The sequence below is a fragment of the Corvus hawaiiensis genome, chromosome 10 (assembly GCF_020740725.1).
Source record: "Corvus hawaiiensis isolate bCorHaw1 chromosome 10, bCorHaw1.pri.cur, whole genome shotgun sequence".
Classification (NCBI taxonomy): Eukaryota; Metazoa; Chordata; class Aves; order Passeriformes; family Corvidae; genus Corvus; species Corvus hawaiiensis.
Window position 1 is genome coordinate 22,277,753 of NC_063222.1, and position 19,852 is coordinate 22,297,604.

At 39.2% G+C, this 19,852-nt stretch overlaps 1 protein-coding gene across 7 annotated transcripts in view; it reads left to right on the forward strand.

Annotated features, from left to right (window-relative positions):
- Positions 1–19,852, forward strand: part of TBL1XR1 (TBL1X/Y related 1) — a 109,760-nt gene that overhangs the window by 83,590 nt on the left and 6,318 nt on the right. For 3 of the 7 annotated variants that reach the window (XM_048314189.1, XM_048314190.1, XM_048314191.1), the window contains 13 exons: positions 4,038–4,140; positions 6,332–6,477; positions 7,961–8,180; positions 10,158–10,308; positions 10,901–11,042; positions 11,340–11,403; positions 11,505–11,602; positions 13,336–13,396; positions 14,574–14,695; positions 15,178–15,252; positions 17,658–17,785; positions 17,962–18,127; positions 18,998–19,099. In XM_048314189.1, the coding sequence (XP_048170146.1) occupies positions 4,083–4,140; positions 6,332–6,477; positions 7,961–8,180; positions 10,158–10,308; positions 10,901–11,042; positions 11,340–11,403; positions 11,505–11,602; positions 13,336–13,396; positions 14,574–14,695; positions 15,178–15,252; positions 17,658–17,785; positions 17,962–18,127; positions 18,998–19,099 (1,533 nt within the window). In that variant the 5' untranslated portion in view covers positions 4,038–4,082. The remainder of the gene's footprint in view (positions 1–4,037; positions 4,141–6,331; positions 6,478–7,960; positions 8,181–10,157; positions 10,309–10,900; positions 11,043–11,339; positions 11,404–11,504; positions 11,603–13,335; positions 13,397–14,573; positions 14,696–15,177; positions 15,253–17,657; positions 17,786–17,961; positions 18,128–18,997; positions 19,100–19,852) is intronic. The other 4 variants (XM_048314194.1, XM_048314196.1, XM_048314192.1 and 1 more) reach the window with 3 other exon arrangements.

Genomic DNA, 19,852 nt, shown 5'->3' on the forward strand with positions numbered 1-19,852 from the left:
ACAGTTCTGCCAGGGTGGGAGCAAAGACAGAGTTGGTGTTGTCTCTGGGATAAGAAACCTCATTTCCTTTCCAAAAAGTAGCTTCCAAATTAATTTTTGTGTGATTCCTGGCATGGAATGAGCGGGTCAGTTTGTCAAAAGCTCAGGTGTGTGTCTTGTGTGCTCCTGACCTGTTCTTGTGTAAATCTCAAGGCCAGCATCTCTACAGACAGTTGATTTTTATGGCTGATGTGTGTTATGCCTGATAAATTTTGGGACTTCAGGGACTTTCTGTAGCAGCATTAAAAATTACCTGGGATATCTGGATGTTGTGCTAATTCTAACTGAACAGTGGTGTTACAAACCACAGGCCCATTCTCTGGGAAGGCAAATCAAACCTGGGAAGAGGCCTGCTGAAATGGACTTGCTTTTGAGCAGGGAATATCAATCCTGGTGTGGTCTCAGAGACTCTCATGAGCAATTTGGGCATCATTTGTAAGCTCTCATGCACATCCTTTTTTTTTACCTGTCATGGGGTATTTTATTTATTTATTTAATCTTGGTTTTACCAGTAAGGAATCCACTTCACATGTGCTGTGCCTGCTCCAGGGTGCAAAACAAAAGTAGAGGCAAGTGGGAGAGATTTCCTTCAAAAGCATAATTGGATCTGAAACAGCAGTGTGGGTGCATTGTACTTTGCCATGTAATTTCACAGAATGTTTTGAGGAAGACTTGGAATGTTTCTAAGGGGGAAAAAAAAAAAAAAAAGAAAGGGGGGGGCCGTAAGGATCTCATCACATTTTCAGAATCGGTTTGGGACATAAAACTGCAAATATTTTAAGATATTTTTAATGGGCCCTATGCAAATTCGGCTACAAATCTAAGACTGCTAGGAATTACATGTTAACTTCTACTTATTTTTGTCTCATTTTTATGTGTCTCTTTGGTGATTTCATTTCTGCATCTGAAATAAAGAGCAATATTAATATCTATTAAAGTGACCAAAATAAGTAGTTGATTGCTTGTGGAAATAGTGAATTTGGGGGAAATTAGCCAACATCGATGAGGTGATTTTTTTTTTTAGGGTTTGGGGTATATGTGTACATGCATGGGTCCATTGTCACAAACAATTTGAGGGTTGGCAGCATAAGCCTGGCGTTAATTCGGAATGTGCCAAAGGGAAATAATTATCGTATCCTTTTCTGCTGTATTTTCTCTTCAGTGTGGCATTTTCTTTGGGTTGGAAGGCAGATGCTTTGGTGTTGCTCGTTCTTCTCACATTTCTTGTGTCACTTGGCTGTGGGACGCTTGTCCCCAGACGCTGCCTGAGCCACGGGGCCTGGGATGGGGGAGACACAAAAAGGAGCTTCCAGAAAATGTAAATGAGCGCTGAAAACAGGCATAAAGCAGTATTTTGGTAAAACACTGGAACCTTTTGCACCTTTTCCAGTTTCAAGCCCCTCATCAGGCAAACTCGGTGTTTATTGACAGCATTTCTGTGTTTTTCTCGTGGCCAGGGTACCACAGACAGTGCTGCAGTGCCACCTCCCGATAGCCGGGCAGGACAGCGGGTGGCAGCTCCCCCTTGCCAAAGCTTCTTGTGGAAAACACTGGGAACCAGCCTTGAAAAAATGAGGCTCCTTTGATTCGGGCAGGGTGAAGAACACTTTTGACAGACAAGCAAAACATTAGGGTTTTTTTTTCCTTCAGCTATCCAGCTACATAACAGGTGAATTGATGTGGCATCTCCACAGTTCTGCTTTGAGGGGGGAGCCCTCTTTATATTAATAATTCAGGACTTCTCAGCGTGACAAATAGCACCTTCATCAGATTTCTGCAGTTTGATCTATCGTTTTTGGTGATGCAGCAAGATTTTAAAAATCGGTGACAGACCCATGAAATAAATACTGCCATTTGTGTGTGTGTGCGTAATGTAAAAAAAACCCCTTCTTTATGAGTCTCTTTAAAGTTAATTACCTATTCCTCTGAGGGAAAATATTGTTCCTCTTCCTACAGCATTTCTCTGTAAAAAACAGTCTTAAAGAAAGATAATTTTCTCCATGTATGGCAACAAAACCTAACTGAATAAAATTAGCATTTGGTCCTGCACATGGTGGAATTGGTTGCTAATGCATGACATGGCTAAAAATGCCATTCATGTTACATTCTGCTCAGTAAACAAGTCCTCAAAGTATATATTGGAGTTTGGCAGGCATGTCTTGAACCCCAGGCATGGCTGGGGGCTCTGGAGGGGTGGTGTAGGGTTGGATCAATGTGCCTTCCTTTACCACCCGTATTGTACTTACTAGAAGTCATTGTCCTGGGGCAGCTTTTTCCTTTAGACATGAGAAGGATTTAAGTAGAACTGCATTTTAATATTTTTTTCTTTAAGAAACTAAAGTCATCTCCCCCTTTGACAACACAGCATGGCTGTGAGCTGGGTGACCACATGCCTGGGGCAGGTTTGGGGATGTCTGTGTGAGGTTTCAGGCAAATAAACTCCTTTTGATATTGAAGTTCATCCTTTAGCCTCTCCTCTTCTTGAGGGGTTTAATTGGATCTCGTCTTTAGAGCACGATGGGACTTGTGGGAAGGTCACATCCTGGAGGGCTGTTCCCAAGTTTAGCTGCAGTGGACTGGTAAAACTCAAAGTTAGGTGATAAGAAAAACTGTGGTCATTTTCTCCTGTTTCCCTGGGAGTTCTTGCTAGGAAAAGATGCCCAGGGAGAATACACATGGCAGCCTTATAATGTCAATCATAACCCTGTAGTTGTTACTTTCTATTGTGTTCACTCTCTGCTTTCCCTCTTGGAGCAGCAGTGGCGAATGGCCTGACCACATAGCCATGCAGCAAGAACTTTTTCTTTTGAACAATGCAGGAAAACCCATTCTCTAGTACCTTTTAACATCAGATCCCAGGTCAAGCTTTGTCAAATAAACAGTAGGAAAGTCACTTGCCTTCTCAGACTCCAGTTCCACAGAAGAAATAATGGTGGTTGTCAGCCGGGTAAAAACCTGGGAAGATTTGCTGATGAAAAGTGCTGGACAGATAATAGGAACAGGAGGTGGACATTATTTCATAACATGTTCTGGAAGCTGATGTTTTCACTTGCTTACTTAAAAAGGTCAGAGTTTTCAAACATTCAGACTTCATGAGAATGTTCTCAAAAATGAGGCTTTGAGTTAGAAAAAGTACTGTATTGTCTCTTCATGTTTTAAACACTGTTGTTGCCTCATATTTTCAAAGTTTATAATCAAAAGTATATATAGTCTGATATATTATTTGTCTTGCTAAATATTTGCCTTTACTAAAATCAAGGAAAAATTGTGTGTGTAAATATAGATATAGACATATATATCTATATCTATTTATCTGTATATATATCCCATCAATATTTTTGAAGCACTGATTGAAAGCCTAGAGAAATGTTACTAAAAACTGACTGTCTCAAGTTGATCTCTAATGCCAAGAATTCTTTTTGCAAAGCCAAAATGTATGGCTGAGATGTTTTCTAATATTTAGTGGGATTAGCTGGGCTTGTTTGAACAGACACCGTGTTGTAGCTCATACTGTACCTTTTCACTAGAGCAGGAATAACTGAAAATTGGAGTAGATTAGAACATAAAAGTGAGAACTTGCCTGGATGCCAATGTGAAACCAAGTTCTTGGTCTTTATTAACCAGGCAGAGAGAGACCCGTGTTATAAAAAATGTGTTCCAGAGCAGTAATGTAGAATGGGTGAAACTTACTTGATTATTTTTTAAAACCTGTGAAAGGAGGCCTTTTTAGTACTGGTATTAAACAGCAGAGTTCTCCAGTCCTTACCACCTTGCATCGTATGAGAATCCGGCCCTGCAATATTTAATTTACTGACCTTTATTTTGTGGTGAGACAAATGACTTTTTAATGACTCCAGTAGACTTATTTGCATTATAAAATGAAGCTATTGTCTATGCTGCCAGGGAGCTACTTACTTTATAAATACAGCATTTGTTGGGAAATACCTATTAGGCACTAAAAATATTTGATTGACCTATTATTTTTTGTTTATTTGCAGGGTTGTGTCCTTTGTTGTGACCTCATGGTTTAACTGGGAATAAAGATGAGTATAAGCAGTGATGAGGTTAACTTCCTGGTATATAGATACTTGCAAGAGTCAGGTGAGTTTTTACAATTCTGGTTATTAAACAACGCATAATTTATTTGATCTTCATCTGCAACTGGCTTTAGCAAACACAGGCTCATTCAATTATTTTGCCAGTAGGCATGTGCTTCTGTCTGAACTGTTTCTTGGTGTTTCTTCTCAACAAGAGAATGAATTCCTGCCAAGTTACCTTCTGTAACTTAATCAGATTTAGTCATTTGGAGTCTTCAGATGGCAGTCAACCAGCCAAGGACTCACTCGATTGCTAAAATGCATTTTCCTGGAGATCACTTCTCTGCAGGGTGATGATGGCACTTTGCACCATTTTCTTCAGGGCTGCTTGAAGAAGAAAATAGAATGATCAGCAAAATGCTGTCTTTCCCTGTTGCCTTGGAGTGATGGTGCTCCTGCGAACCAGTCTTGTGTAGCCGAATTCCTTGCCTGAACGTGACTGTGGGAGGGCAGATGTGGCTGTGTTTCAAAGGAAGAAGTGACAACTGTGACTGTGATTTGTATTGCTTGACTCTACTTAGAGATGAACAGATTTTTTACAGGAATAACTCTTGGGGCTCCCAAAAGCCTTTGTCCCTGCAGGACGTTTTCTTGAGGACCTTGTCCTTTGGCATCAGGGTAGCCAGAATCTCCTGCTTCTTAGGAGAAGGAGCAAAAGACATTTGAATCTTGTCAGACTTGGAAAGAAACCTTTTTCCTGTCATATCCCTCCACACTGTGTCTGCACAATACAAGCAAGAATGCAGCAGTGCTCCCTTATTTGTAAAGCTTCCCCAACCCAGTCGGATCAGCGGTTTGAGTTTGTGTTGCATGTTTGGGTTCCTAGATGCAGCCATATGGCTGCAGGGAGTTTTGTGGTGGTGGTTATTCCTGAAGCTCTGTAAGAGACAACATCATCTTTTACTCACAACTGTGATATTGATTGCTTAACACAGCCTACATTTAGAATGGGAAGATTTGACTGGAAGTCAGGGCATGCCCCAGTAAATGAACAAGTGATGATCGTCAGCTGGCAGGAGGGAATATGATCTCAGCAATACATAAAAGACGTCTGCATATTAAAGCAAAAATAAACTCCAGTCTTAAGATAACAGTGTAAGAGATCAGCTTTAATGTGTATACGTATAGGTAGATAAGAAAATATACGCATATATTGTGTATTTTACCTCCCTCTTTCAGCATTTGCTGGTTCTTAGTTTTGTTCAGTGATTGTTGATGGGTGGCTTCAGGCTTGTTGAAAATGCATTTGACTGATGCAACATATGTCCACTGCTCATGGACTTCCCAAGCTGAGGCAAAGAAGCACTAGAAGCAATGGTGGATGGCAGACTTTTTCAGTTTCAGCTTGTCAAAAGAAAGCTAACCCTGATTTTTCTGCCTGAATTTACTGAAAACTACTACACATTCTTATTCCAGTTGCTGATTGCTTTTGTCATAGAAGCCAAACTTACAAAATTGCCTCATCTTCATTTGAAAGTTTGCAGGCAGCTTCTTGCTTACCTGACAGGGAAAAAGGGAAAAAAAATGAAGTGGTTTAAGAAAAATGCCATGACAGTAGAGTTAATTTGCTGAAACAACTATTTTTCTCTAGCTTAAATTCACTTTTTCAGGGTGATCAAATAAATAGCAAGCAGCTGCCATTGCTGCACCGTAACATGTTTGCCACTTCTTAATCAGTGCACAGTGCTGATGTAGCTCTAAATGCCAGAGCATACACAATTATGGCAGCACTGTACCATGAGCTGAATTCTGTTCACATACAGATTCATTTCACTTTCATGGGTATCAAATCAGTGAGTAAAAGTAGGAAATGAGACTTGTGTCTTGGATATTTATTTCTTTTTTTATTAAATGCTACATATGATACAACACATACATGTAGTTTGTGAATATATAAACGTTTAAATGCTATAGTGAATTGTATATTTTATATTGACTTGCACACAAATGTTTTGCTGTTGATACTGTAATTAATAATTGTTGTGTTTATATATGAGCTTTGCTTTTCTCTTTTTGTACACTTGAACTATGAGGGAATTGAGGTGTTTTGACAAGTTTTTTGGTAGCTCAGAAGCATGCTGTAGCATTATACTTTGTATAATTTGCTCAGGTTTTAAACAGAAGGTCCTACCGTGGTACAGCAAGTAGTGTTGTCTATCTATAAATCAATTCTGATGTCTTTGCCTTGTCTTTAGGGTTTTCCCATTCAGCATTTACCTTTGGTATAGAGAGCCATATCAGCCAGTCTAATATAAATGGTGCTCTGGTGCCACCAGCTGCTTTGATTTCCATCATCCAGAAAGGTCTGCAGTATGTAGAGGCAGAAGTCAGTATTAATGAGGTAAGGAGGCTTTGTTTGCAGGAGCATTGTGTCCTTGCTTGCAGTAAGTTTGAATGTTAGTATTTTTTCTTAACTTTCTTGTATCCTATTTATTTACTTTTACTTCAGATTCCTTACTGCTGGTGTTCACCATGACTCCAGTGGTGGAACCAGAATGGAGTGACATAACTGGGTGGGGGTTCTGCCCAGTGCAGCCACACAACACCAGGCATGGTGTTCTGGCTCATTGCTTAAAGGTCCGTTGTCTGTAGAGTTTTTACCCTACTCTTATGTTGTAGTACATTCAGAGAAGTGCAATAAGATGATAATAATTGAGACCAGTAATCTCCTCATTTTTTGGTTTCGTAGACTGGCACTAGGGAGGTGGGAGAGCACTGTGCAGCTCTTGTTTGGGCTCTTGTGTCATTCCAGTGAAGTAATGTGAGCCCAAAGGCAAGGTTTCCAAGGAGAGAGAGGGTTTGAATTTGTGGCAGGAAGGCTGAAGGTATACACCAGTTTGCCTTTTGCCTCTGCTGGCTAATTCATCTTGAGCAGGATCTATTAAATTTGATGTTTAAATGGTTATTCCAGCAGTACAGAAAGCTATGTATCTTCCTGCCTGATGCTTCAGACACTCGCCCTCACTTTCCATTGTCATTTGTGCCTGGAAGGTGAGAAGCCTTTCTATGTGTCAGTTAGATTACAGAAGGAAACTTTTTTTCCCCCCATTAATTCTGCTCACTTTCCAGTCTCCTTTATGTCTGCTGTTTGTGTGGTTTTCACAGTCCCAGTGAAGCAAATCCTTTCCCTTAGGAAGCCTCAGAAAAATAAAGCAAGTGATAGGAATAGAAGAAGACGACCCTATATTTATTGCAAGGAATCCTTCTAGCTCCTAAAAATAGATCCTTACAAAGCCCTAGCATATGTATAAGGGTATTTTTAACTGGGTCTTGTCCATTTCAGGATAAAATTCTTCCTTGTTGTTTGAAAACATGCCAGCACTGTTTAAAAAAAGGAAGAAAACTAGTCAACTCTCCAGATAATATGTTTATGGAAAGTATTAGTCTAATAAGACTATAACTTCACAAGTCAGTGACCCGAGTTGCAATGTTTGCAGCTCTGTCTTCAAACAAACCATTAGATTTTGCTGCAGCCACTCATGTTTGAAATCATATTCATAGATAGCTTACAGAATTTTTTAGCAAACAATTCAGCAAACTCGAAGCAAATAACTTTTGATTCCACAGGCTCCCCCAGAGGCCTGCTGTGGCTTTTTTTGCATATTTATGGTGGCCACTTAACTTCAGACTAAAATTCCAATCCTGACCACAACAATGATGAGATATCACTTCCAGCACCATATGTAAACCACTTTATTATATTAAATCAAAACTTTTCCTTTAGTTTTGCTTGCAATCTTTGCCCGTAATGTTAATTTGTACTTGGTATTGTCTTTTTTTTTTTTTTTTCTTTTCTTTCCTTTTCTCCCTGTGCTGTAATTTAGGACGGTACCTTGTTTGATGGTAGGCCGATAGAGTCTCTCTCACTGATAGATGCAGTGATGCCTGATGTGGTACAGACAAGGCAGCAGGCCTACAGAGACAAACTTGCACAACAGCAGGCGGCAGCTGCTGCAGCTGCAGCCGCCACCAACCAACAGGGATCAGCGAAAAATGGAGAGAATACTGCAAATGGAGAGGAGAATGGAGCACACACTATAGCAAGTAAGTTGAGACAGAAATGGCCTTAACCTGGGTTAGCATTTCCTAGTTGTTTACCATAGTATGAGCTTTTAGATAGTGAGGTAAAAATGTAACTTGTAGTAACTGCAGCTTGCAGAGAATTCCTTCATCGTGGGTGATACTTGAACACATCATGTCTCACCTTTGGCTGTCCCCAGTTTTGATATATGGGGTTGCAAGAGATGCAGAGTCCTGAATTCATTAATTCACAATATTCCCTTGACCAATCTCACTTCCTTCCAGTACTGCTTCTTTCCCATCACCTGAAGGTTTTTCACAGGACTCTTCCGTAAAAAGGAAAAAATAATCAAGAGACATTCCTGTACAAGGAATGAGGAGAGGAGTCTACTAGTCCATGGCTGGTTAAAACTGAGTATTGCTTGTGAAACTTCACAAACTCCATCCAACAGGTTCTGTAAATCCCATGGATCCCAGAGCTGTACCCAGCTCCCAGCAGGACAGCTCATGCTGAGGTCAGGCTTGCTGGGACAAGCCCTGTGTCCCTTGTCTCCTTTATCAGTATCAGTTTTCATGATTTGCTATTCAGAATTGCTCGATGCAACTGCTCTCAGGTTTGCTTTATTCATGAATTCCATTTTAATTGTGATTGGTGAAATCAATGAGTTCTGTTTGTCATCACTGGTCAAAGGAACATACCTTACAATGAGGCTTAGTATGGAAAAGTTTAGGTCAGGAATTAAACTGTGATTTTGAAAATAGTCTTCTGGAAGTCTGAATTGCATGTTTACATGTGGGAGTTACAGTTCTTTCTGTAAAAACACCTGAAGAAATGACATTTTTGAGAGAATATTAATATCGAGCCGTGTACAAGTTTTACAGCTTGATTTTACTAAGTTTTTTCATTAGTACATATGATAAAAAGCTGGAAATACAATCTTTGGCTGAAAAAAATGAGTTGCCTACTTTGATGCTTTCATTTAGAAATCTAAAAAGGATATTTACTTGATAACTGTGGATAGAGGAAGGGTAGACCTCGAATCTCAGCCCTGTTAAATGTGATCTGCCAGCAACCCCTGCTGGCTGTACAGCACTTCAGACTGGCATCGATCCTCTGACTGAAGCAATGCTTTATATGGTGCTCTTTCTGAAAAAATATGCATGTTTTAATAGCCTTTTCTATTTTCTTGCATGTGCAAACAGAGAGAGAAACCCTCAATGCTAAATTAAGCAATAGCTGTGAAGTGATTTCTTTAACTGCAGTGAATAAATATGGAACAGGTGAACTGTGCAGCATTTCTTACATTCTGCATTTGCACTCATCGTGAATTCATTTTTAATAATAGAAAATGATTGATGGTAGATGCCAAGAAAACTGTTTTGTCAGTTGAATTACCCCCAGAAAAATATGGATTCAACCTCACTTCCACGCAGAAAGTTAGGCTGCCATAATTCCACAGTAATTGCTGGTGAAGTTTGAGAAGCTTGGTTATCAGTTTGCTCTATCACCAAATGTGATTATATTAATTAAAGCCATTTTGTAAATGGAGTGTCAGAGATGTGGATTTAAAACCTGTTTGACTGAAATTGGTGAAAAGAGAGATTTTTGAAAATGAATGTGTTATAAATGTATTTTTAAAGCACAAGCTGGACTAGTAACATATTGTACGATGCAGCATCGGGCCTGAAAAAGTGAGTACTTGTAACAGCATTTGTTTTTAGCATAGCAAAAAATTAACTTTTGGCCCCAGTTCTGGAGCTCCAAAATGAAATCTGTTTGGATGTGAAGGTTTACAGGGGAGAAGAGCTTTCTCACATTTTTGAAACTCCCCATCTGTTTATAGTGCTTCATTAATTGAAACCCAAAAAATAAAAGAATGTGACAGCTCTGTCAAATTTTTGAATCACGTAAGTTGTGAATTCTTGCACTCATCCCAGAAGAATCTGAACCATACAGGAGTCACAACGTCCCAAAATACTAAAATCCACCTCTCTCTACTGTTGTTTCCCATAATGCAGATAATCACACGGATATGATGGAAGTAGATGGAGATGTCGAAATCCCTCCCAACAAGGCAGTGGTGCTGCGTGGCCACGAATCTGAAGTGTTCATCTGTGCCTGGAATCCCGTTAGTGACCTTTTGGCCTCAGGGTATGTGCACTGACCACGTGTGTATGGAATTATCTGTGCTGGGGGCACGCTGCTGTGTGGGGAGGGCAGCAGGCTCAGGGAACACCTACCCCAAACATCAAATGCCATGGTGTTTGTTCTTTAGAGAATAGTGCTTTAAAATGGAATTTATTATTATTATTATCATTATTATCATCATCATTGCTATTGTTATTAAAAATAATTGCAATTAATATATAATGAATATGGAATTAATATCTAGTATAATATTAAATATAATTATACTGTATTGAATATAAAAATATATAATTTATATATAATTTGTATCATATATTGTATGGCACATATAGTATATTGCTATATTACATATTGCTATGTTACATGCTGTATGTAATATAAATAACTATATATAACTCTAAATATATAACTGAATATGGTCTGTAATGTATTATTATGCATCCTATATATTATTAATATATTGTATATTGCACACTGCATATTCTGTAATAACCCAGGCTATCATTACAACGATATCTATGAATACATACACGAAATAAACGGCATTGCCCATGTTTAAATGGCAGCATCTCTCTCCCCACTGGCTGTTCTGCAGATCTGGCGATTCGACAGCGCGGATATGGAACCTCAGTGAGAACAGCACGAGCGGCTCCACGCAGCTGGTGCTGCGGCACTGCATCCGGGAAGGGGGGCAGGATGTACCCAGCAACAAGGACGTGACATCGCTGGATTGGAACGTGAGTACAAACGGCAGCGCTCAAAATGCTCCCAGGAAAATCGTGCCTACAGCACCTCCTGGTCCAATCCTAAGTGACAGCAGCGGGGTCCTCTGTGGCAGCACCAGAAATGTTTCTTCACTTTGAGCAGTGTAGTAACTTCTTCTGTTGTACTTCAGGAACTTCTTTTTAATAAGCTGCAATCAATGAAATAAATATCGTAAATCCCACGCAGATCTATTCTTCCTCAAATTTGCTTTGTGCTCTTTAGCTTTGAATTATGCAGTAAAAATAAATAAATAACCTTTTTGCTGACAGAGTGAAGGTACACTTCTAGCAACTGGGTCTTATGATGGCTTTGCAAGGATATGGACTAAAGATGGTAAGCAAAATACTTTTTAATTTACAATATATTTTCCTATATTGTGGCTCACAGCATAGTTTTTTATTTTTTAATGTATTCATATCAATATAAATTTTCAGGTAATCTTGCCAGCACCTTAGGGCAACATAAAGGTCCTATATTTGCGTTAAAATGGAACAAGAAAGGAAACTTCATTTTAAGTGCAGGAGTGGACAAGGTGAGATAATCTTTGGTAAAATTAAAATTCTTTCCTTCACGGTTATAATCTAACTGTAAGCAAAATAGCAAAACTATGCAAAGTAAGTAAATGAAACTAAAGGCATGGGATGTAAATATGTGCTTACAAAGATCTTGTTATGCTTAGCTATGTTTCCTTAGGTTTTATAGTAGTTTATTGAGATATTATAATTTCTTAGATTTCAGTGTCTGTGGATCTCTTTCCATTAGATTAGCCTGAGTTGGAAAGTAAGTGCATTGAAACCAGAAACATTCAATTTATTGTAAAACCAAACCATGTAAAATCCAGCGGACGCTTCATGCAAAGCCTCAGGAAAAAGAAAATTGTACTAGAGGAATAGGTTCAGGCTGAGTTGGATATCAGTCAAACCTGAAAATGATTAAAAAGATTAGAGCTGGAATATACAGAGAATTGATATATGTGACTGGGGAGGTGCCAGTGGTGTAATGCCATGGAGCTCATTGTTTGACTGTTTTATTTTACATCTCTAAACAAATTAGGCTCACAAGGTCTTTCAGTTCAGAGCTGCTGTTAGTGTGAGAGGTTTTATGAATGGTAGGAAGGGCACAAAGTGATGAGAAATGGACTTAAAGTGAATTCAAAGAATCAAATAGACTATTGCAAGAGTAAAGAGAGTTGATTTTTTCCTCTGTAACTGATAAGGTGCAGAAGTTGGCACAGGTTTTCTCTTAGTGAGAGTGGCAAACTGTAACCTCATTATAACCACTTAAAACTGGCAGTGTCACTGCAAAGTAGTAAATTCTCTCCATTATTTGTTTTTTTGTTTTTTTTTTTTCCCTGCGTGCATTTACCTGGTTTGCTTTAGTAGCCAGCTTTATAAATGCTTGTGCTGGCACAAGGGAAGGAAAATTTTATGTCTCAGAGCATGGAAAGGATGTGTTTACTCTTTTGGCAGCTGTGATGGTTATGCCAGTTTTTAAATATTTGTGGAGGTACAGCTTTCATTTGCAGGAAAATAATTAAGGAAGAAATAGAAGCCTCATTTCAGTCAATAAAACTTCTTAGACAAACTGAGATTATGCTTTGAAAAATATTCTGCGTTAGCAGAGAGAATGACTCAAACCTTAGGCTCCTTTTCCATAATTAATTTATATGGTCAGTTCATGCTTCCATTGGCATCAAAATTTTCATTGATCATTGAGGTAGGCCAGGGACTTTGGCATATAATATAATGATCATAAAATACTAATTTTGTCATGTAAGATTTCTTTAACCAGAAGGTTTTCAAAGTATTGGCAGAGAACAACTTAGAATGAAATTACACCCTTAAATCTTTCAGTATGTGACTAATTGTTAATAACATCTCCTTAGGGACACGTGAGTAGCTGATATTACAATTTGAATATACAAGTATTTGAAATTAAAATAGGCATGTGGAATGGATTACAAGAATATAAATAGGACTAAGAGGATAAAACTGGTTAAAAACCCACAAATTCCTTCTTCCCTCCAGACCCCAAAATTTTGTGACTAAACACCTTTCTAATGCAATCTTAAGTGTTCTACTGTTGTCCGTACATCTATTACTATTTCTTTTAGTACTGGGTAAAACTCTAGAAATGTATAATCAAGAGCAGGTTTGGGTGATGGGGAGCAGGGTAGGTATTCTCATACTTGAGAGTGGTGGTAGTTGTGGGGAAATTAGCAATTTGTACAAGTTTGTTCAATGTTTATTTATCTGTTTAACACAGACCACAATTATTTGGGATGCCCACACTGGCGAAGCCAAGCAGCAGTTTCCTTTTCATTCTGGTAAGTCTTGATTTTATCATTCAGGCTTGTCATCTGAAAAGACAAAAAGGTGTTATTTTTAAAAATAAATTTAAAAATCTGATGTTTATTCTGCTTATTTGCATCATTTCAAAATCTTACAGGTACTCCTGGGTTACTGACTCCTGTATTTGAATTTTGAGAATGTAAACAAAGCTAGATTTGTTCTGATTTTATAACTTGCAGTTTTACTGCAGTTCCATGAAAGTCATAAGAGATAAATAATCCAAGTATTTCTGACTTTCTGTAGTATGGTGGCTGACAAATCAAGTGGGTGGGCCACAAGGGATTTGTGTTTATCACCTAAGGACCACATTTGCCATCCTCCTGGTGCGGTAATCCCACCCACGTCCCATTGTTCTGCTGTCCCCAGCTTGTTTGGCCAAACCAGCTGAAAGCTGTTCCCTGGCCAGCTGGGGTGGGAGTGCAGGAGGTCAGACAAATTGCTTTGTGGGCTGCATGCTGAGCAATCCTGCCAGAATCAGCTGGAAAACAGAATGGAGAGGATGACAGACGTGTCATTGAAGGGCCTTTAAGAAACGTGTCTTGTTCCCACTTTTTATTCCGCTCATGCCACATTTCCAGTGCCATGACAGCAGTCAAAAACATCAACTCAGCATTTACTCCAAGCAGTTGTCTGTGCAATTTGCCGTAAACAGCTGTCTTGATCAGATGGAATATGTTGCCCATGATTAAGTTTCAAGTTACCACACCTTACAATGCTGGAATTAAGAAAGGAATAAATCCTTACCTTTCCATGGCTGCCATCCCCGAGCACGAGCAGCAGTTGTTGGTGGAGATGAGCTCACGCATGATGATGTGTGAAGTTGTGGGAACCTGTTCCTTGTGCTGACTCCTGAGATTTGTTTGTAGATGGCTTAAGTACAGCTTGATGTCCTGCTGCACTGTCTTCTGTATAACTTTGATTTCAAATATGTTCCATATTATGATGACTTACATTAAATTTGTTCCATTTTGCGTAAGACTTGTTTGGGCTGCATTTCTTCCTGTTCACAGTGTTTATCTTGAGAACTAACTGCTGTAAAATTAATGATTGTTTCCTGTTGGCTTTTGTTCCAGGGTGGTACATGCTAAATTTGCATATCAAATTCCTGCAGAATGCATACTGTAGCTTTAAATATCTTCCTTTTTCTTTTAGCACCAGCATTAGATGTTGATTGGCAGAGTAACAACACATTTGCCTCTTGCAGTACAGACATGTGTATTCACGTTTGTAAACTAGGACAAGATAGGCCCATCAAAACCTTCCAGGGCCACACGGTAAGTACTGCAAAAAGGGGGTTGCTCTATGATATTTTTATTGGTGAGAGTTTGGGGGCTCAGTAAATTTACCAGTACCCAGCACTTGTATAATGGTTGATTGTTGGCTACAGGCAGTAGATGCACACATAGGTAGTTGTGGTTAAGGTTTTATGGTAATCACAGTCTCTGTGATTATCAGGACGATTCTCAGCCCCGTGTGCAGCTTGTTTTACCAGTGTCAGGATGCAAAAGTGAGCTTTAGAAGAAGAAACATGGTAACTTCAAGACTTTCCCACATGGTGTACAAGTATGCATGGGGAATGTAATAAATGGATAGCAAAAAGCTGTTGTTATTGAAGGCCAAGCTATGAATAAAAATTAAGTGCTAAAATCCTGACAATTATGCAAATGCTCATAACTGCTGTCCAGCTTCATCTTTTGTAAGCTGTCATTTGTAATGGAAGGGAAGACTCCAACTTACTCTCATTGTTCACTTTTAGAATGAAGTAAATGCAATCAAATGGGATCCAACTGGTAATCTGCTGGCATCCTGCTCTGATGACATGACTCTAAAGGTAATGGGAGTTCTGAGGCTGGTGCTTGTCTTTGTAGGACTCTGGAATGCACACCATGGAATGGACAATCCAGCAGTATCACTGTACTTGCCGTGTGGTCCAATATTTGTTCTTTTTTAATATAACAAGGTTAGGCAATCCTAGAAATCCTTGTTAATCAGAGCCAAGCTTTGGTCCAGAGAACTTGTTACAGGCTGCCAGCCTGAAACTTGGAGCATGATTTATTAGGTGCTTTTAGCTGTTTACAGAATCAGGTCATTAATCATTAAGCTCTCACGCCCGATGGTTGCTTTTGGTTAAAACAAAAAGTTGGAATGCATGTCATGTAACACATACAAGAATGGGTGACTTGCTCCTTTCATGGCTTTATTCTGCTTTCCCCTTCTTTCTAGTTCAAATCTTTGGCATGTTTTTTCTTCAGAGGCTGTGTACACTCTTGGATTTTTCCAGTTCATCAGGAGTCATTCTGCAATTTTCAGTCACACCTACACTTGTCCTCCAAATGATTCACAGCTACATTTCTTGTAGAACAGGGGCAAACTTGTGAGTGCAGAGGACACTGCAACTTACACACGTGACTTCAGGGCACACGAAGATCCTTACAAACCTGCCACCAGCAGAAATGAGGCTGTTCGTGCCTGACAGACCTGTGCTGCTTCCATGGTACAGATGCTTTCTGTGACTCCTGCACTGCTTTACATTCCCTGGGAGCTTTAGCACTGTGCTTGGTAGAGTCTCAGGACACGTTTTTTACATTGACAGCACTGTCCTGCTAGTAGCCCTTGGGACAGTTAGTTCTATCCAGCTCACTGTTACTTAATCAGGGAATGGCTGAATGAGCAGCCACATATCCCTCGTACTGGCACACAGTCAGGCTCTGGCAAGGGAAGTCACCTTATCTAAATACAAACACTTAAGCATTAAGCCTCCTATCTAGAGGTGGATGTCTAGACATCTCCAGTCAGCACTGCTGAAGAGCAAGTTATCCTTTCCTAAGTTAAGTGTCTTAAGTCAAGTGTGATAAGTAAACCCCTGAGAGCATCAGTTGTTCTCCCTTGGCAGTGGATGGAGTCAAAATAGCCAGCTTAAGCCAAGTATTTAATACTTAAAGCAGCTGAAACTCCAGGGTGACGAATTCCAGTCTAGAGCTCGAGCTGTTGCTGCTGCCTCTCCATGAGTAGAGGTGATAACTGGGAATGTGTCAGCATTTGTGGGATTCAGGCATTAACTTCTTGGCAGCTGTTTCGAATTGAGCCCAGGCTGCAAAGAATGTTATAGTTTTGCTCAAGATTAGCTCAAACACCAAGTGCTGGGGGCTGAGTCTACACATCACTAATCACTTGTGGATCCCTTACTTTTCAATGGCAGAGGGAATAAATACCAGGTTTGGAAGCACATGGAAGGGCTTAGTGATTTATTTACTTGGTTAGTTTCTATCTACAACTTGATGTTTTCTAGGGCAGCTGATACAGACTTTCATCCATGCTGGTTTTGGGATGAGAAGCTAGATTTTGATCCCATCAGTTTAAACTGGAAATACAATTTCAGTTCTGTCTGCACATTGAAAATCAATTTCCGCTTCAGCAAAGCAGCAGTTCTGAAAAGCACCATTTATTTAAACATGTACCTCAATTGCATCTTAAATACAGTTGGGCTTAAGCATGTTCCTGGTAGCTTTTTCTAACAAAAAGTGATCTAAAAGCATTACTGAAACAGATACTATTTAAAAAACCATTCCGATGGTTATTTTCCATATCCAGTTTCACATGTAGAAAAAGGTATAAAAGCCTTCCAAAATCCCTTCTGTAGGAACAATGTAGACTCTTAATAGAATAAAGTTATTTTGTTTGTTGAGCATGGTCATACAGGAGTTGGAGTCCTCTAATGACCTCTGTGAAGTACTGAACACTGAAATCTGGCAATGCAAATGCTAATAAGTCAGGAAAATGCCATAGTGGTATTTGCATCTCTGGATTTGTATGAAAACAGAAAATTTCTCTACTATCCCTTTATTTCACTCAGTCTGTGTAGCAAGAAGTTCATTTAAAAATAGGACCGTGATATTTTATCAACTCAGACATGAGCATTTACATATTGCTCTTCTCATTTCAGCATCTGCTCTCATCCCTGCACTTCTCAAGGGGTTTGCAGTTAACTCAGGCAGATTCATTTCTATAGGCAGCACCTTTATTACTCATTAACCTCTCTGGGAACTTATAACCCAAAGAATGAAAGGTCCTGGAATAATACTTGGCATCATTACTCTAGAAACCTAGCAATCATAGCAAATGTTTTGAGTAGCCTAAAAGGTAACAGCGTGCAAATGATACAGAAGAACCATGTCAAATGTATTTTAGTACAATATTGTGCTAAATTATTTGTGTTTTCTTCCCTTTTTATCGTAGATCTGGAGTATGAAACAAGACAGTTGTGTCCATGATTTACAAGCACACAACAAAGAAATTTATACTATCAAATGGAGTCCTACAGGACCAGGAACAAATAATCCAAATGCCAATCTTATGTTAGCAAGGTACTATTTAATCCTGGTTTTAAATGCTTGTTAAACATTATTTTTACTTCGCTCTATAAATGTAAGTTCACAGAATGTTTTGAAGCACGTAGGATACTTTATCATATTCTGTTTGTATTAGCATCAAAGATATGTTGAATTGAGATGTAATTAATCTCTGTTTTTTTCCTTGACAGTGCATCCTTTGATTCTACTGTTAGGTTATGGGATGTAGACAGAGGAATTTGTATTCATACTCTGACAAAACATCAAGAACCTGTGTACAGTGTAGCTTTCAGTCCTGATGGCAGGTACCTGGCCAGTGGCTCCTTTGATAAATGTGTACACATCTGGAATACACAGGTATAGCTCTTCTCTCTGTTGAGAAGTTTGTGTTTTGGTCTTTTCCATCCTTCCAACCTTTGTTTTTCCATCATACTTCAGCCACAAAGAGCTTTGTCATTCCTAACACACTTGTTTTCTCTTTGTTCTAAGATTATTTCCTTTAATGGATGTACATTTAATTTCTCACTTTGAATGCTTGCCTATGGTAAAGTAGTACTTGTTTTTACATTGTCTTAGCAAAAAAACCACAAACAAACCAAAAAGACCCAACCAAAAACTCACCGACAAAACCCCACATTCAGCAAGGTTTCTCCAAGAACATATTTCATCCAAAAATAGTATTTGTTAACTCTGAACTTTAAATTCCTGATAAAACAGGGGTTTTTGTGAAAAATGATGACTCTGTAGACATACTAATCCGATTGGCTGTTCCACTGAATTTCACTGACAAAGAAGAGAATATAGTTGAGGAAAGAGAATGATGACAAAGTGTTTCTATGTAACTTTCTCAAAAAGGACGCTATTACTTGTTTTATATTTCTGGCAAAAAACCAAGGGCTTGTTATGTTTGAAAGTCTAAAGATGTTGTCAGGCATGATGCAGTCTCTGGCTACTGGGAATTGGGTATTAATTTCTGAAAGGCTCATTTTAGTAATTGGAAGTAGTCGTGACCATCCCCAGTTTTGCCTATCAAACACAGGAGCTCAAGGTGCAGTGGTTATGTCACATTCTTTAACAAGGTGCTGAGACTGTCCACAAGTCTCTCCCTGGACCACTTTCCTCTGAGAATTTCAGCTTTTGAAAGCAGTGGGGAATTTTTACATGTACAAATTGTGCTTGTTCATTTTGATTTTGTTGTATTAATTACTTGGCTTGTCCCTTTTTTAGACAGGTGCCCTAGTTCACAGTTATCGGGGAACAGGAGGGATTTTTGAGGTTTGCTGGAATGCAGCAGGAGACAAAGTTGGAGCAAGTGCTTCAGATGGTTCAGTAAGTGTTGCTTGATTTGGTTGATGTTCTAATAACAAACATCTTCTGGTAATCTTTTAACCAAAAATGGAGACAAAATTTCCTTCTCTAGCTGAAGGTTGAATACAGCCAGCTCACCTGTAGGTTTCCACCTGTAACCATGCTGTGATATTGTAAGGAGAATATCTTTATTCCAGTTTAAGGCATCACTGTTCTAAACCCTCCGAAAACCTCAGAAGGTGGAAATAACTCCAATTTATGTTTTCTGTTCCTGCTGGGGTTTACTGTGTCAGTGTGTTCAGTGTGGCTGGTCTGGAAACAAATTTGTTTATCTTTCTCTGCCCTTTTCAAGTGAAAATGCTCAGTGTAGGTGATATTATTATAATGCATGACAGGAATGAAATACCTTCTGCATTGCATTCAACAGCAAAACAAAGTGCAGATTTCTAAATGCTTGTAATTAAAAAGTTCCTAGAAATGTCAGCAGCTATATATAGGTACCAGTCTGCTTACTTTGCTTAGAAAAAGCAGGGAATAAAATCACGTTTAACTAATCATGAATGTCCCCACTGTCATTTCACTGCAGGGTGTTGGAGCATCACCTTCTGGCTGCTCTGACACTGTCCTGCAGAGAGCTGCAGTGGGATGGGAATGTGCAGGGTCTTCAGAAGGAAGCACAGTCCTGGGGTTTCTGCTTGCCTCTCTCTTGCCATTGTTTGCAAAGAAAGGAGAGGAGAGCCTAAGGAAAAGCAAAATTAAAACAAAATAAGGCTG